Source organism: Seriola aureovittata, chromosome 21 (assembly GCF_021018895.1).
Source record: "Seriola aureovittata isolate HTS-2021-v1 ecotype China chromosome 21, ASM2101889v1, whole genome shotgun sequence".
NCBI lineage: Eukaryota > Metazoa > Chordata > Actinopteri > Carangiformes > Carangidae > Seriola > Seriola aureovittata.
The window spans coordinates 18,726,870-18,744,578 of record NC_079384.1 but is presented as its reverse complement, the minus strand read 5'-3'; the positions used below and the strand labels follow the sequence as shown (position 1 = coordinate 18,744,578).

At 40.7% G+C, this 17,709-nt stretch overlaps 2 protein-coding genes across 3 annotated transcripts; both read right to left on the bottom strand.

The window, feature by feature from the left end:
* Nucleotides 1-1,232: 1,232 nt before the first annotated feature.
* On the bottom strand, nt 1,233-1,765 carry pde6gb (phosphodiesterase 6G, cGMP-specific, rod, gamma, paralog b). Its single transcript, XM_056366429.1, has 3 exons — nt 1,620-1,765; nt 1,494-1,534; nt 1,233-1,399 (listed from the first exon to the last, which is right to left on the bottom strand). The coding sequence occupies exons 1-3, from the start codon at nt 1,763-1,765 to the stop codon at nt 1,323-1,325; spliced, it is 264 nt and encodes an 87-aa protein (XP_056222404.1). The 3' UTR covers nt 1,233-1,322.
* Nucleotides 1,766-6,216: 4,451 nt separating this feature from the next.
* Nucleotides 6,217-9,565, bottom strand: oxld1 (oxidoreductase-like domain containing 1). Of its 2 annotated transcripts, none has more exons than XM_056365169.1 (2): nt 9,363-9,565; nt 6,217-8,042 (listed from the first exon to the last, which is right to left on the bottom strand). In XM_056365169.1, exons 1-2 carry the CDS (start codon nt 9,435-9,437, stop codon nt 7,644-7,646), a joined length of 474 nt encoding a protein of 157 aa, XP_056221144.1. In that variant the 5' UTR covers nt 9,438-9,565; the 3' UTR covers nt 6,217-7,643. The 2 variants fall into 2 exon arrangements, with proteins under 2 accessions (XP_056221144.1, XP_056221145.1); XM_056365170.1 differs by having other exon boundaries at nt 9,374-9,565.
* Nucleotides 9,566-17,709: the final 8,144 nt, after the last annotated feature.

Sequence of the window (17,709 nt, the reverse complement as noted above, 5' to 3'; positions counted from 1 at the left end):
CCAATGTCCTTGTTATTCTATTAGATTAGAGGGAATCTCAGAACTAAAGTCAGGATCACAGAAATGATATCACAAGTTCAGAGGCTGAATGCAACTTGAAGCGTGAATGTATTGATCTTAAGTTTACAACAGACAACTGTCTAAACATGAATACGATGAAGGCTCGATGATGATGATGATGATGACGATGAAAAGGGCATAAATGTAATACTGAATGATGATGAAAGATAAAGGACGATGAGGATAAGATGCAAAATGTTCTATTCTAATGGATGATGCTAAAATAAAACACAAACAGAAACACACAGGGCAGCACAGTGTCATGTATGAGAACGAGAAATAAACATGTAATAAACATATTTTCATATACATTGATATTATACAAGGGAGATATACAAATAGAGGAGATATGACACTAATGTTAACACAAGTAAACCCATGGGAGATATGGGCTAAGATGGGTTGTTAGTGTGATCAAATGAAGAGCAACACACACTACTGCCCTTCCAGAGGTCCTGTTTTTCTAGCCTTTTTTCCCTGAAAGTACTGACTCACATGTATCAAACACTAGCAGACTTTCACATGTTATGATGGTAGAAATTATAGAGGAAAATAAATGTACGAAAGGGTGAAGAACATTAATGTATCCTGGTGGAAATCGTCAAAACAGAGGGAGAAGAGGGAAATCTGATGATGGATGATTAACATTATCCCACTGAAAAGTTACGCTCAGCAACGGCAAGCTGGTGTCCGGTCTCTACAGAATACAAGGTTGGTTTTTTTTGTGTATGTTAAATGTTCGGCGTTGATGGATGAAGCCTCTGAGGTGGAGAAAGAGGCGCCGAGGCACGTGAAGCGGGAACCCACCCCCGAAAACTTCACGGGTCTGTCACTTAAACTCAATTTGAGGCTGCCTTGCTCGCGTTTTGTCCGTGAGAAGAATAGAAAAGAATAGGAAAGGAGAAGAAAAGGAAGATAGCGAGAGAAGAGAAGAGGATGCTGGGAAGGATTTTAGAGTGACAGTGCAGATCTAGTGACATCATGAGAATCAAAACAACAGATCCTAAACATGAGTAGATGCTGTGTGAGAACTGCAGAATCAGAAGAATAATCCAGTGTAAGAAGACAGAAAGTTTTTTTTTTTTTTTTGTAGATTTTTTTTTCTCTTTTTCCATTTTTTGTGTTTGTTACAGTTCATTGTGGTAGTTTGTTGTTTGGAATAGTTCCATGTAAAGAGAGGAGACGGAGCCTGAGGCAGATGGCTTGAAGTGCAGGGATGTGGCCTGTAATCCTCAGGGGATTGCAGGGAGGTGCACGAAGGCTCAGATGATGCCGTACTGGGCCAGCTCATGCAGCTCCAGGTGATTGAAGGCCTCCCAGGGGCAAATGACAGTGATGTCTGCAAGAGAAGACGGAGATGTGAGGTCGTTCAGGCCCCTGCAGATCACAGAAACTGATATTAGGTTGCATTTTAAGATCTGAGGTGAACTCACCTGTGCCTAAGCCCTCCATTCCAGGGATATCGTCACCAAAGCTGCAAAGAAAAAATGGATTACACACGATAACTTATTATTATTTCTCAACCTCTAACGAAAACGTGTAAATTGTTTAAGGCATACCCCTGGATTCCCTTCTTTGGAGGCTTGCTCTTGAACTGACGGGTCTGCCTCTGCTTGAACTTGGGGGGCCCCTTGCGTGGAGTGGCGGGGCCCCCGGTGACACGGGTGGCCGACTTGATCTCGGTTTTGGGCGGCTCGAGATTCATTGTGGTTAGTTATGGTTCAGAGACACCTCTCTGAAGAGTAGTCGTGGTGGTGATATCTTTTATTTTCAGGGAAAGAGAAAGAAAAAAGTCCGGGAATTCATTCAGACCAATGTATCACATGAAAAGATGGAGGTAAAGGGCCATTTCCTCCCAGTTTTTCTCTGTAAATCCCACTTATGTGCAGCCAGGTGTTTTCTAAAATCCGCTATTTAACCATCAATTTCATGTAACAGTTGCGTACAGCCTCTGTCACCTCTGTCTGACATTACAGGCCTTAATCCTCTCACTGATCTGACGAGCACCAGCCAGGATTTACACTCATATTTCCCAGTGATTGAATGTCTGAGGTGGACTACCTTGTAGCCTGTTCTGTGAGGATGACCCAATTTCCCATAATCCCAGGCTCAAGTTAATAAGTACTCCCCTCCTCTCTCTGTTTCAAGCTGGCCGTCCACACGTAATCTTGTTAGAGCAAGGACAACAAGGCAGATATGCTGAGAGTGCACTGAGGGTCTAAATGATCAATCCGCTCACCGTGTCCCAGAGACAATGACGGAGCTGAACAGGTCTTAACAACGAGGTGGTCATACAGTATTTCTCTGATCACAGCATGAGCATGAAGAATGTGGCCATCACAGCCTAATAAACTTTGGTCATACTCTACATATAGAATGTATGGTGGCTTTATATCAAAATATGATTGGTCTCTCCACTCCACTCTCCATTTTACCTGTTTGCAGGTGACGCTGCATCCACTCAGTCACTCTTGAAATATGTTAAAAGCTTTAGTGTTACGAATCTGTTTACATCAGCACCAACACTCTGTACAATAAACAACAGCCAGATCAAATCACTAAGAGAACCAAACAACTGACATCAGGTGAGAACAGCATCAGAACACCTGACTGATAAAAGTTCCACTGAGGTACAACGGATAGTTGCACTGTTGTCAGATCTGTATGGAACTGATTATGTTCACACTGTAGACATTTTAGAAACTTAAAACAGACTTATCCATTATATTGTTGTTGTTGTTGTTGTTAAAGAATAAATTCCTTATTTCCTGACTGGTCCACATTGTATCTGTCATCACTCCACTATCGTTCCAAGCCTGATGGAAGTCAACGTTGTAAAACAATCTGTTTTATTGTAATAAATCACAACACAAGTCATCAAGCAGTGACTTATTTTCATATGTGTAATCACATTATGATCAGCTAAAATTCAAAAAGGAACAAAAAATGTTCTAAGGCCTAATTACCTTGAGATCTGAATCACGTTTTCAAGAGAATTCTGGCAAAATGGCTGCACCATCTGTTGTTATCTTAAATGATTCTGCATTGATTTCCATCTTTTCAGTCAGATCATTTCTGCAGCTCAACAGGTGATAACGGAAATATTCATAATATCCATTGACTTCCATGCAGCTCCAGAATACTCCCAAATGGTGATAAATGATAAATCCCAAATATGTCAGTAATAGTGATGGTGGTGGTGGTGCGGTGCGGCGGTCTACTCACCGGCTGCTTGGGTGAAGGACAGCCAGACGAGTGGGTGCGAGTGCAGCACAGGTCTGTCTAGCAAATGAGTTGGAGTTCTATGCTAGGCTTGCTGTGAGGGCCACTCGGGGCTTAGGGCCCCTCTTATATGCTGAGCCCTGCAGAAGATTATGAGCGCGCCGCCTCCTGCTCTAATGTCAACACTCCACATGTTTGGGGGTTTTGGTCAAAGAAGGTGAAAGTGTATGAACGTCCAAACTTTTATCTTTATGATGATGCGATGTTCACTGAGTCATCATGCAGCGATGATCATTTTAGATGTGTAATGTCAGTTTTCAGTTTAAGTTTTGGTTTTAGATTCTGGTTGATGATTTGAAAAGTATTAGAATTAATACAAATAAATAATATACAATGACTTTTTGCACTTTATCCAGTATTTGTGATGAAACCAAGGATGTAAACTGTTCATTTTTGATGTTGTTAACTTTCCTTCCCTCAGCATGATGGAGGCCTACTGTGACACGTTTCCAGAACACTCAAGAAAACACTAAGCAAAGCTAATCAGATCACTGGATACTGGACACATGAGATAATACAGCCTGTAGATATAGATTATGGATGCAGCAGGACGCTTCCTGAAAGGCCTACTATCCCACTCCCTCTCTGTTATGCAATCGTCTCACCATCTTCTTCAGACAAAACCCTCAAATCCTCCACCTGCAGAAGTCTCTTAGATCAACCTAATGTGTGTTTCAGTGTAATTATCTATATAAAATCACATCCCACACAAATCAATCACTACACAGCCAATCAGGACTTCCTATTGATTCATTCATTCGGATTTAAAACTCGGACTTACAAGAGACAGATACATTTTTAAAAAGTATGGTGAAAATTAATGTAGCAAAAACTGAAATATCCTGTTTGAATGGGTCATTACCCCCCCCCCCCCCAAAAAAACCCAAACCAAACAAATAAAAAACCAAACAAAAACAAAATCCATACATTCTGATCCCCAGCTCAACAGCATCTGTCATTAAACCCTCTTTGTCTGATTAAAACCCACATCACCAGAGCTTTTGATCATATCTCATGATCTTGATCCCCAATCTCTTTCCTTTCTGTTCCTTCACTTTTGGTGTTTGAGTTTCACACTGCAGAATGATGTATGTTCACAATCATGTTTACAACATACAACATTGCAACATCGGAGTATTGCAACCTACTCCATCGGTTGAATATGCAACTTGCACAAGCGTGATGTGGAAACTTAAAGTCAACTGAAATTTGACAGTTCAGAAAAGTCAGAGACATTTTCAGTCTGACAGTGACATTTTAAATATTTTAATTTTCTGGATTTTTCAACAGGTGAGAATGAGTGGATGTAATTATAATGTAGAATAGAGAAGATTTAATTTTATATGGACAAATCATATCAGACAAACAGAATTAAAGGGTTTGCTATTCATAGAGATTTAAAGTTCACTTCTGATGTTGGAAACAGAAATTGACAAAATAATCTCACCACCAGGTCCATTTAGTAGCATTTTGACTGCTGCTGATGAATATCATGTGATATGATAAAAAGCTCAAGAACATAAAGCATTATTGAATTCTTAGGTGTTGGAGAATTTATTCTTTATTCTTTAGAGAATTTTAAGTTGTTATGAACTGTCCTTGCTCAGTCATATTAAATTGATTTGTTCCAGTTTCTTTCTTTTTTTTTGAAGGGGGGGGGGGGGGGGGGCACGTGCAGCTTGTGGAGCTTGTCATCACTTGCCTTGAGGGCGTGTCCTTCCAGCTGCTCCTGATGACCCATAAGCTCTCAGCAGGAGGGTGTGAGGGCACACGTGCCCATCTCTCTGTGCATTAGTGAGTGAATGTTCTCACTCATATGACACACACCACATTATCTGATACAATATGCACAAGGAATCAAAATCTTTAGTTTAATATTAGATTGAATTTTTGGTGTATTATTAACTACATGTCACTGAGTATAGTACAGTACAGTTATTTATAAAGGTTCAATTCCAGTCACCTCAGTGACCCGCAGAACTGAATCTGTATCTACAGTTTACTTATGTGATCAGGTGCAGCCTCAGGTTGGCAGAATATTACACACTGGCATGATGCAAAGTGACACACTGCAGTGGCGGTATGGGCAGTAATCTGCCTTGAGTTGGTTTCCATCACGTCACAGTCACTGCTCTGTGTATGATGAGTGAAACGCCTCGTCTGTAATCCGCTGTGTAACCCAGATCAAAGAAGAGGGGAGTGCTGTGCGGCTGGCAGAGCGTTTACAGGAGCTGCCCACTGGCTCCTGTGTAATCAGGATTTATACAGTATCACTATTCCAGACTAGTGCTGACTCAGTCGGGGAGATCAGGGTCAGCGTCACCTCAGAACCTGTTCCTGCGAGATTGTGAGATGAACAAGGAGCAGACTGTGTTCACCTGCTGAGACCCAGCTGACTGAAAGACGTCATTCTAACATGGCAGGACTGAACATGCTCTGTCTGTGACATGATCCACCTGAAGAATCCTCCTTCATGCATCCAAATCTTATTAAGATCAATTGAAAATTTTTATATTATATATTTAAAATGCCAAAATTTACATTTAGATAGTCACTTGTTAACTTTAAGTAAGTAGTGTAACCTTTGATTGATCTCTTAAAACGCAACCTTCTTCTTCTTTACTTGTTTTTATTCAAGTGAAAACAATCTGAAAACTCCTATATTATAATTAAAGTAGATAAAGTCTGAGATCATGAAATGGAGCTGTTCTTGTTGGATGAATCCACATGATGATGAAATGATCAGGTTAAGAAGATAGGTCAAAATATTTCATCCTAATGAGAGTGGATGCATGGTTTTATGTGTATGCGGCGCTCCCTAGTGGCTTTTCCTGGTGCTGATGTGATGCCAAAGAAAACAGACCTCAGAACAACTCTTTGAAAGAAAATTTATTTAACAAACATCCTGAAAATAATTTTAAAATACACAATTTAAATATGCTTTAAATATAACAAAGTAAATGATCTGTAAACACTTACAAAATATACTTTTAACATATCAGTTCAAACTTCAACTGATAAATCACAGATCTTTGCAAGTGTGCTTCATGAATAAAGGAACATGACAGTTAAACAGTGAATTATAGTTAAGCGAATTTTTTCTGACATGACATGTGCTGACACGTTAATTCTAAATCACACATACTGTACTAACGCCACACTTTCAGAAACAAACACTCCATGCTCCTTATGAACTAAAACAAAGACTAACTCATTCAATCCTGGAGTGGAACAGGTTGAGTTTGATGGTAACATTTTAGGATGAAATTTAGGGATTTTTTTGGCATTGTTCATATCACTCTCATAATAAATGATGGGTGATTGTAGTCTTATAAAGCTTTGAAGCTCAGTTTCTATTTGTGCAGAAAAAAATTTTCAAAGCTTCAAACAAAGCAGCTGCTTCACAAAACCTACAGTGGCTCCTCAAGACTCCAGTCTTATCGACCTCTCAAAGCACTTTACACTACAAGCCACATTCACCCATTCACACAGCGCTTCTCTATCACACACACTCACACACCTTAGGCCCAAGAACACATCGACATGTGGAATAGAGGAGCCAGGGATTGAACCAATGAGCTTCTGATTAGTGGACGACCTGCCCTACATTCTCCTAGGAAATCATAAAATTCCACTGTGGACATTAATGGGTCAAATCTGTAATACTTTTGTACTTTTGTTTTGAGGCAATAAGCTACAATAAAATAATTAATAATAAATTTCCACAAAGCCTAAATATAAAATACTTCTGTTGACACAAAATCTCTCTATATATTAAATATATAAATAATAACTTATTGGTGTAGTTCAGCCTCAGTGTCACTGTGTGCATCACCATGTTTCTTAATTATTCTCCTTCTCTTATCACACTAATGTCCATCACATTAGATCACAAAACTTTCCAAACTGTCAAACTGAATGAAGCTCTTTCTGAAGCTTAAAACGTCACCTATCACATGGTATTCTTCATTAGATACAAACTCCAACACTGTGTTGAAACAGGAGTGAAAGGAGCTCCGGAGCTCCAGCATTGTCTGCCCCCTTTTTAGTAATAATCATGTTGTACTCAGGAAGTTAATTGCTGAGATCTGAAAAGAGGTCTAACTGGTCAAGAACCAGGATCAGTCAGATAATCATACTGATAGGAATCATGGGCAAAGCTTCCATCATAAAAGAAGCTCATGTTGATTTTCTGAAATTTTCTGCAGATATGAAATGTACAACCAAAGGAGACGGAAGTGAAAATGTGGAGTGTGTTATAAAGTGCTTACACTCGAGGCCACTGGCAGTAAATACATCAGTCATGTCTTTTTCAACAGTCTAATCTCCATCTTTAAGTAGGTTTTAAGGTTCTCGTCGAGGACGTTCTCCTCAACAGCGGCGAGCGCCCGGTCGCCTCCGTCGTGGTAATACTCCAACAGCTGCTCCGCATGTTCGATCCACACACAGTTGTGACAGCCACTCATGCAGCAATACGTGGGAGCAGGCGGTGGACCCTGGTCAGGAGACCAAGCAGAGGTACTGCGGTTGGGTCCTGGTTCAGTGCACTCAGGGGAGTCAGTCAGCGTGGGAGGAGGAGGAGGTGAATGTGGTCCAGTAGAGAGGCAGCGAGTGGTCCCTATGTACAGACCTCTCCTCCATAACTGCTGAGGGCAATGATAGAAACGATGTCTCATGTGCAGCAGGGACAGGATGCACAGCTGAAAAACAATAGGATATGATGTATGACTAATCATTAATCAAACTCTGAAAACATCTTTTTTACATGTAATTACTTCTTCCCTCTGTATTTCTAGATGGAGGAAGACATGGAGAATCTGAAATGAGGGAATCATTCAAACATGTAAAACTAATGAGACAGGGACATGAAGAAAGACAGTGTGAGGAAAGGGGCCAGACTGTTCACAAAGCTGTGACATCACTTGTTCTGCTGTTAGGAAAAACTTCAAAACATAATGTTGACAGCAGGAAAATCACAACTGTAAATGGTACAGCCCTGCTCCATTTAGATGTCACAGTATCATATATGAATGGGAAAGCAGGACAAATGACATGACCTGATACTAGCACTCCTACGTTATTAACAGTGATCTTGTGTCTATCATATACAGTTCAGTCCACATAAAACTGCTGCTTTTAAACGGAGACAATACAGTCCCACTTTCTGCCTCTTATATTATTACTAAATACCGGTTTAACTACTGACACTTTCATTGATGTTAAGATTCCAGTGTAATTATCACTGCAAGTTGTAAGATAGGTTCAGTTTTTTCAGTCAGTCTTAAAGCAGCTGCCTTTGTACACATTAAAAGCATTATTCGTTTACTTGTTTCCCTTGTCCCTTGACAAAACCCAGAGTCCTTATTCTGTCGAAAAATACTTTGTGTACAGTGCTGTGCAAAACTATTTGCAGTGCAGTAATCCACGTTGCCCTGATCAGGGGCTCTGTGAGGGGCCACACCATCTCTGGCAGGACTCCTTGTTCTCCTGGTCTCTGGAGATAGATCTTTATGTCTCTGGCTGTGTGTTTGGGCTCATTGTCCAGCAGCAGAATGAACCTGGGACCAATCAGACGCCTCCATGATGGGATTGTGAGACGGATCTAATGTGCCTGAAACTTTTACACAGGGACAGACGGTAGACAGATTTTGCACCTCGTGATAAGTCTTCAAAGACACTGTCTTGTACAAATGATGATAACATGACAGATAGAAACTGTGACTTGGACTAACGAAGTCTAATCAAAGTACAAGGTGTGATTAAAAACTTACTAGTCTTGTCTGTATGACACTGAGCTTCGGCCCAAAACTCGGCTAAATTAGCTAAAGTTAACAAAGCTACAAGCGGCTTTTCTCTGTCTTATAGATGACTGTGAAACACAATAGAGGCTCCCGCTGTTAAAACAGAAGAAACAATACGGGTTATTTTATATAAATACAACCAAGAGAGGCGAGTAAAGGAAAGGTTAGGTCAAAGTCAACGCCTGGGAATAATGTTTGCTAATTTAGTAGCTTCCGTACCGTTAGCTTACCTTCTGTAAAGATACCGACGACCTCACTGCATTTACCCCCAAACACAGCATCACCGGAGAACATACGGAGCCTGATTATGTATCTGAATGATTAATTTACATTGTATTGTACACTGCTTCTCCCTCCAGGTGTTGTATCCACCGTTATACTTGTCTTGCAAGCTCGTTGCGTCAATTCATTTCGTCCTGAACTATGACCTTTGTGTGTCGTTGTAAACAAAATAGTTCATTGGCCGACGGAAACGTGAATGACCAATCAAATGGCATCCTTTCTAAATTTTAACCAATAGAAAGCGCAGAACAGTTTGAGGGCGTGCCGTAAGAGACCGGCTGCATTTACGATCTCTGTCCAGCAGGTGTCAGTATTGCATGCATATTTGCTATGTAAAGATGTAATAGAAAGAGGCAGGCTGCAATGAAGCCTGTACAAATATCACATCAAGCTATAAGGAGACAAACAACCCACACATTAAATTATGAGGACATCATATCTTTGTGTGTCTTTATGAATATTCCAAATATGCAACAGTGTAATACACATTATTTATCCTTTAATAAAGAATATACTGCATTATTTGATGGTGAGTTTTTGTTACGAGTCAGAAGTCACTGTAGCTTAGGTTCATTTTGTTTTGTATTGTTGCCATACATGATTTAACAGGCCCAGCTAATTGCTTTAAACGCTTCTGTTTGCAGCTCAGAGGCTGCATGTGCCTTGTCAGGGCTATGTCATCAGTTGCTGAGACCGAGCAACATGATTTCCATTTAGTTGCACAGGTCAACATGTTTATTAAGTGTGTGTTTACAAGCTAGATGCTGGGCTTGTTTTTAATGTGGTTACAATTCGGTTTTTTTTGTTTGTTTTATTTTGCCTTGTCTGTTGGTGAATGGCTTCACAATTTAGTTATCACATTTTAGTAAAAAGTCCCTGCTGTGGTGAAAAAATAGAGACTAATTATAATGCCACAGGAATAACACACCAAAGCAAACCTGATCATTTTGCAATATGCATTTATCTGAAAGTAATGCATTTATTATACGAAATGAAAACACAAACTTTAGGATTTGGGTTTGCTGGTTTTAACTTGAGCCCAGACTTTAGACATACTTGTGATTTGCAACTTAGTCCCACCTCTGGTAGAGGAAACTGATATGTTCCCCATACAACTGTACTAAAGCTGGAGTCATATTTAGGTTTCATAATGTAAGCACAAACTATTATTACAGGGTCTCTTTAAGGTTTTCACTGACCTAGATTTTGATGAATTATGTGTCACTGCACTGAAAGAGCATTAAAACCACAGTAAAGCAAATTTAGTGAGTGAAACAACTTCACTGTGCTTGTGAGTGAATGTAAACCCTCTTTTCATGCAGTTTCTCTTTGTGTGACTGTGGTTCAGTGATGCCATACCTACCGTACCCTGCCACTTTCTTAACTATGTGACCCAGTCACTGATCCATGAGGAGATGTGTGTGTGTGTCTGTGTGTGTGTGTGTTTAGTATATGGAAGAGAGCGTGAGTCTGAAGTCCCCACAGACCTCAGTGTTTGCAAGCCACATCCATGGTAACATGGTGTGGAAACACGGCAGCTGCTGGGCCTAGCATGAGATACCAGGTGTGTGGTGGGGCATGTTATCTCACCAGAGGCCCAGCTCACAATGTGACTTTATCCCAAGGAGAGGCTCTGCCTCAGTCACAGTCATGCTTCATAGAAACTCAGATCTTTATTCAAACACATCAAACCAACCACACTTTAATGGCGGCTGATATTATTCAGAAGAGACAGAGGGATATCGAATCAGCTCTAAAGAGTAACAAATAGATGAATAGAAGGTAGCCGTATAAACAGAATGAACACCAACATGAATTTCAATAGCCTCAGTGATTCAGTTATATATTATGATAATGGCTTTTATCATTATAATAATATTTTCCACTCCACAGAGGTTTTTGTTAGCGAGAGTTCATATTTCAAACAAAATTCAAACACACAGAACAGATTTGAATCAATTCATACAGTGACATAAGGTAGATATAATAAGCTGTCCAGTGGATGGATGGATGGATGGTAAGTAGGTAGGTAAGTAGGTAGGTAGGTAGGTAGGTAGGTAGGTAGGTAGGTCGGTAGGTAGGTAGGTAGGTAGGTAGGTAGGTCGGTCGGTCGGTAGGTAGGTAGGTAGGTCAAATGAAACCAAGCTAAAACTTGGAGCTAAGGGGAACTGCTGAGTTGGGTGACAATTGCTGTTAACACAAGAGTGGAAATGCCTTATAATATTGATATAGCAAAGATGTTGATATGGAAAACACTTGTCTATTTACACATCCGACAGACACACCAATAAAACCAAAACAATTAGCTGAAACGTTCTGCAGAGCGGAGGGGATCTTCAGAGTGAGGGGATCGTTCTCTGAGGGGTTGTGATGACTAATAACACCATTCACGTGCATACAGTCATTTGATCCATCATCAATAAAGATAAATGAATCAATGCAAGGCATTTACTTGTAATGGAGTATTGTTACTCTGTGGTGTAAGTAGTTTTATTCAAGTCAAGGATCTGAATACTTCCTTTACCACTTGACACAACACAATCATGAGAAATATTACATAAAATGTTCATTTTGCACATTATAGGATAAAGAGGTGCATTCATGTACAATGTAACTAAATATAGCTCATGGTTAAGATGATCAAGCAGTGTTTGGTATCGGCTCGTGTGGGTCAGCTCAGAGAGTCTCCCAGGTATGTCACATATGTGAACACTGAAAGGTCTGTTTTCTCCAAGACTGCCACCAGCCTCTTTAGTCAAACAGCCCCCCACCCCTCTGCTGCTGGATTAGGTTTATCTCAACACCTTTTCCCTTGGAAATCCTGGAGCCCTACAGTCCCCGGAGGTCATTTCCTGAGGGGCCCTTTGCCTGCAGATTGGGTGAAAGACAGATTAAGTCAAGCACATGAAATACTTAAAGAAAAGAAGCTCAAGGGAGGGAGACTATTTTTGATAAAGTTTGAAATATTTCACATGACCCAATGGTTCCCAAGGTACGGACTGAGGAATCCCTTGGGTCTTTAAGAAAATTCCTGGCAGCCTTGTACAGATGAGTTTGACATATAAACATTATTTAACTCCATGGACGACTTAAATTTGACAACATTAACAGCAAGATGGTGCGTCATTTTTGGAATCTGGTGGCTCTATTGGGACAAAAACTACCAAGAGTGTGTATCTTCAACAACAAAAACCTTTATGGATGAATTCTAATGAGGAAAGGAAAGTTTTCAAGGATTCTTAGTATAAAAAAAAAAAAAGCTTGACTCAATACAAACAAGACACAGCTTTGCTCTGGCTGCAGACATTCTGCAGGAGCTGAGGGATTAGCTTCATCACTGATAATCCTACTGAAACCCGGAGTGCACAAAAGGACTGGAAGTATTTCTAACAACTTGTTGCACATTCTACAAAACTGCACTGTCCAACTGTGTATTGGAAAGATTTTCCAGGAATGTAACCCAAACAAAGATATAAAAGAAAAGAATTTTAGAGATGCATCAATGAATAAATAACAAAATAACAACTTTATCTCCTCAAATCAGAGGCAAACGACATGTTCCCTCTATTGTGGAGGGTTTAGCAGAGGGGTTGTTCAGAGTTCGGATTATCTGGGCTCATGACATATGCTTCTGATACAGTAGTGGTTCCTGAGTGAAGGGGTATTTTCTAACTGCAGCTGTGTCAACACTCTGGGCAAACAGGTTCCCTCAAGTCCCTCAAAATATAAAAAAGTGGCAACAAGGTTTTTACTGTTTGACTGCACCCACTTCATGTGCAGAGATGCACCAACAGCAGCCTCTCAGATAACGAAGCATTCGTGGATCTGCGAGGATGAGCTGGGAATGTGACAGCCTCGGTTAAAAAAGGTAGCAGGGAGGTGTTTTGGTGCTCAGGTGTCCTTCCTCAAGGTCTTCCTGCCTGACTCACAGCACCAGCTTTGTCCTGAGCGTACAAAGACCACACTGTTCATTTACCGCAGAGTGTACGGCAGCTGTGCCACTGCCCTGAAATGACAAGTCAATGAGGCGCACCTCAAATGGGAACTTGTCAGAATTGGCAGAAACATGTTTATGTATGTGTCCGGAAGCTGAAACAGGAGAGCGGTGAGTTTACTCACACAAGTCAAACTGAAACTAAAATTAGAAATCAATATATTTTGTGTTTGATTGAGTTGGGTCAGAATTGCAATTACCAAAAAAAACGATGGCAATGATTTTAAATGTGATGATGCATCATCTGCATAACCATATTTCCATACACATACACATACACAGATAGTGATCAGTATCAAAGACATAGGAACCCATGCATAATCTCTTTTTTTTTACCATATAAATCTATAACAGTGTCTATAAGAGTTTAACACAACGTAGATACGTATATCCTCAAAGTCTTAGTGGCTGATGATTGTAATGACTTTCAAAATACAGCAAAGGCTTTTCCCTCAGAGGGAGTTCCAATAACAAGGCAAACAAGGGAGTCATCAGAGGAAGAGTCTAATTAAGCACAAATAGGGAACAGTTCCAGGTAAAGCTACAACAGCTACTAAGAATCAATCCTTCAGTGGTTTTTAACCCTGTAACGAGGGATTGGCAAAAAGGTACTTCTGTGTTTCAAGAGTTCACAAATTAAAACATGACTGTACTCCACTAAAAGACAACCGCTGCTCAAGTATCTGGTCTTTTGCTGGAAATTTGGTTACAAAGTGACCACTCACTCTCTCAGTTGTGAACTGGCCGGAGGCTAACTCAGTAAACAGGCTCTGAGCCTCTCTTCTGATTGGCTGACTGTTTTCTGAGTGATCCAATTAAAATCAGGTAAACAGTCAGAGAAACCAAATCCTGCAAGGTTTTGGATGATGGGTCCAGGTGGGCGGGGCTTGGGGCGGGGCCTGCAGCATGGCTGATAGTGGAAACTACCTTGTTGTGACATCACAAAGTTACAGAAGTCCTGACGGCTGGTTTTAAGGCTCAGTTTCTGAATACAGGCTGTGTGCATTTCTCTGTGGACTGAGGCTTTGATACTTTCACAGTATTAATATAGAACCTAGACCTGCTCACATGGACACATGGACATCTACTTTTATACTAAATGGGACCTTTAATGCAATGTGATTCAACCACTTACAGCCCGCCAGCCATCAATATGAAAAAGTAGACTCAGCTGACTCCTCTAATCCTCCAACCTGTAAATCACTGTTCAGTGAATGAACTCAGTGTTTACTCTGAATACAGCTCAGGTCAAGCTGCTGGTAAATCATTCTTCAGTTTTGCTGGCGAGGTCACATGAAGGTCTGCGATGGTTGAGTAACTGTAAACGAAGGGACGTGAATGCACAGTGTGTTTCTCTCAGGTGAGAGAGGGTGCACTGACCAATCAGTGGCCCTGGATATTAACACCTCAGTCATCAAACACCTCCGGCCCATGTTCAGTAGCTCTGTGGAGCAGCAGCAGGAAGTGAAGCTGTTAACGAACAGACTCAAATTACTCCCTGGAAAGTTGTTTTAACTTGAATGTTCGTGATAAGATGAGAGAGAGAAGCAGAACAACTGAGGACTGTGAAGGTGCACCTTTGCTCCTGATGTGAACTCGCTGAGGGGTGAGGGTGAGGCCTGCAGGGTTTGGATGGGAGGGGGTGGGACTTCTCACTTGGAGGAAGGTGGGTGTTATTTAGGAGAGACAGAGGTGCTTTCAGTCGGACTGTGAAGTGCCAGAGCAGAGCTGTAGGCTCAGGATTGGCTGCCAACTATGAGCTGTGTTTATCAGTCAGTAAACAAACGGAAACTGCAGGGCTTTAAAGTGTTGAGGTAGTCGTGCTTTTCTTTGAGTATTTCCATTTTAAAGCTGCACCAATCATTAGATTTAATAATAATAATGCATCAAATGACTGCGTGTGTTGAGGGGGTTGCTAATAGTGACAAACACACTGAGAATTATCACCTGACTCTGCAGTTTGTCTCACTGTTCTGCTCTAATGTTGAAATACTGCTTAAATTCTAAAGCACCAAAAAATAATCCACAAATATATACATGTTCTTCATAATGAATAGGTTTTTTTTCACATTTTTACCTTAATATGTTTATTGGTTGATGGACTTATAATGGGATATTTATTAAAGTGTAATCCTGTAGTTTTTACTTAAGCTAAAGATATGAAGTTGTTTGAATGATCTAACTTTGAGATGCAAAGTCTGAAAAGTGTGTTTTAAGTGTACACAACCTCTGTGACTACATTACGTCACTGCAGCTTCTTCCCCTGTTGTGCTGTTCATGTAGTTCACTGCAGTTTATTTCCCAGCTCGATCGAACGCTCTGTTTGTGTTTGTGTGTGTGACAAACTGATTGGACAAACCGGCTCGGCGTCTCAGATACTTGCGCTATCAGCAGGATACAGGCCCCGGCTCCTAGCTGTGGTACCGTCCATGTTCACAGTCTCACCCTCCAACTACTCACACAACATGCTGAGGCTTATTGGCTGGATTGGATGTCACAGGTTTTAGTCTGGTTTTATATGTTTATCCTCAGTCTTTGTCAAAAATATGTAATGATTTTGTGAAGCTTACACTAAAACTATAAGAAAAATTTATGTTTCCCAGTAATTAAGGTCAACTAATAGTTTCAGCGGACGGGTGTTTATTACAACTTGGGTTTTATTTTCATAGTTTTGGTTTTTCCCTAAAGTCTGAGTTAAGGTTTCTTTAAAATGTTCACTTAAGTATTTAAGGTGTTCTCCATATTACTCTTATATTTAAGGAATCACTTAAAGTCTGTTAAAACTGTTGCACAAAAGACCAGAAGCCACCAAAGCAAAGAAAAAAACTAAAAGGTACCTCTGACTCTGTCTTAACTGAAACATGACTGAGTTTATGCCTTAACCTTCTTCCATAACTAAGGAAACATTTCAAGAGATTATGTGCAACACCCCTTAAGTAAATCCCTCAGCTGAGGAGAAATTAAACCTTAAGTGCCATACTTAAGGTGCTTCGTGCAACCGACCCCTGGTTCCTCCAGAGATGGGGGGAACTGACAGACACACACTGGATGTGGACCCACGAAGCGGCCTCAGAGGAGGGTCAGATTCAGAGTTTTAATCAGTCCAGGTGATCAGTCAATCTGGCAGAAGTGTCAAAATCACATAAACAGGAAGTACTGCACGAGAGAATGCTGGAAAGCTCACACGGGGGTAAAGACGATCTGGCAACTAATGAGGGGAAGACAAGGACTCAAATACTCTAATGCAGGGGAGACAATGGGACACAGGTGAAACACATTAGGGCAGGTAATCACACAGGAGGGAAACTTGACAGGATGTGGGATCTGAAACGATACAAGACAATGGTTAGCAAAATAGAACAGGAAACACAGGGAAACATTAAAGACAAGGAACTATGAACTCAAGTCACTTGACGGGCCATGACGGGGACTGAGGTCCTCAAATGGTGCCGTTCCCTGGGGAAGTTTTGTTCGCACAGTTCAAGAAAACGAGATGATAGTTTACATGTCATCTACTTTGAATAACACAGACTCCAGCTCTGTCTGTGGAGTGATTCATCATGAGGAGCGAGTTGTGTAATCTAAATAAAGCTCCATGTCCTCCTCTGCCCCTGCAGACCTTACATAATACATCGGTCCTGTTACTGTTACCCTTGGTATAATAAAGTGAGGTCAGAGCTTTTATACATTGACATGATCACAGAAGTGGTGAGATACTTCCTCTGGACATAAAAGGTGAAAAAGAATAATTTCCTCTTTATCTTCTAAGGTGTCTTATCTGACCTGCAGCTGTAGTAGTTTTCAATGTGCATCTGTCACATTAAAGAGAGTCAGTGATAAAAAACACATGTGATAGCAGGTTCTGCTGAGCCTGACGGAGACCTGGGATGTGGTCTTGTATCACCTCCTCAGGACACTTGGAGGTTATCAGGCCACAGCAGCTGGATCAGCTGTAAATCACAGCAATCGCAGCAGCAGCCTGAGCCACTTCAGTAAAAACACGTGAAATATGAGCAGAGCTGAGGTGGAGTCCAGATCTGTGTGTGTGTGTGTGTGTGTGTGTGTGTATGGTCAGAGGGATCCATGTCAGCACATTACATAAGAGTTGGCAGCAACAAGGAACAGTTCAACATTTTGGGAAATATACTAAGAAGGTAGATACCAATCTAAAACAACCTAAACACCTCTGAAGCTCTCAGACACTCGGACACAACTATCATCATTTTTGTGTCCCTAGAATATTTAAAAAAAAAAAAAAAAAAAACATTTCTCAGTTTTTATTTTTATTAC

What these genes read in the sequence shown, in the direction of transcription:
- pde6gb (XM_056366429.1), bottom strand. Translation starts at nt 1,765, where the DNA reads ATGAATCTCGAGCCGCCCAAAACCGAGATCAAGTCGGCCACCCGTGTC. An exon ending in CCAAAGAAGGGAATCCAGGG is followed by an intron (nt 1,535 to 1,619) that starts GTATGCCTTAAA and finishes TTTTCTTTGCAG; the next exon opens with CTTTGGTGACGATATCCCTG. An exon ending in AATGGAGGGCTTAGGCACAG is followed by an intron (nt 1,400 to 1,493) that starts GTGAGTTCACCT and finishes CTTCTCTTGCAG; the next exon opens with ACATCACTGTCATTTGCCCC.
- oxld1 (XM_056365169.1), bottom strand. Translation starts at nt 9,437, where the DNA reads ATGTTCTCCGGTGATGCTGTGTTTGGGGGTAAATGCAGTGAGGTCGTC. An exon ending in TTACAGAAGGTAAGCTAACG is followed by an intron (nt 8,043 to 9,362) that starts GTACGGAAGCTA and finishes ATTGTTTTTCAG; the next exon opens with CTGTGCATCCTGTCCCTGCT.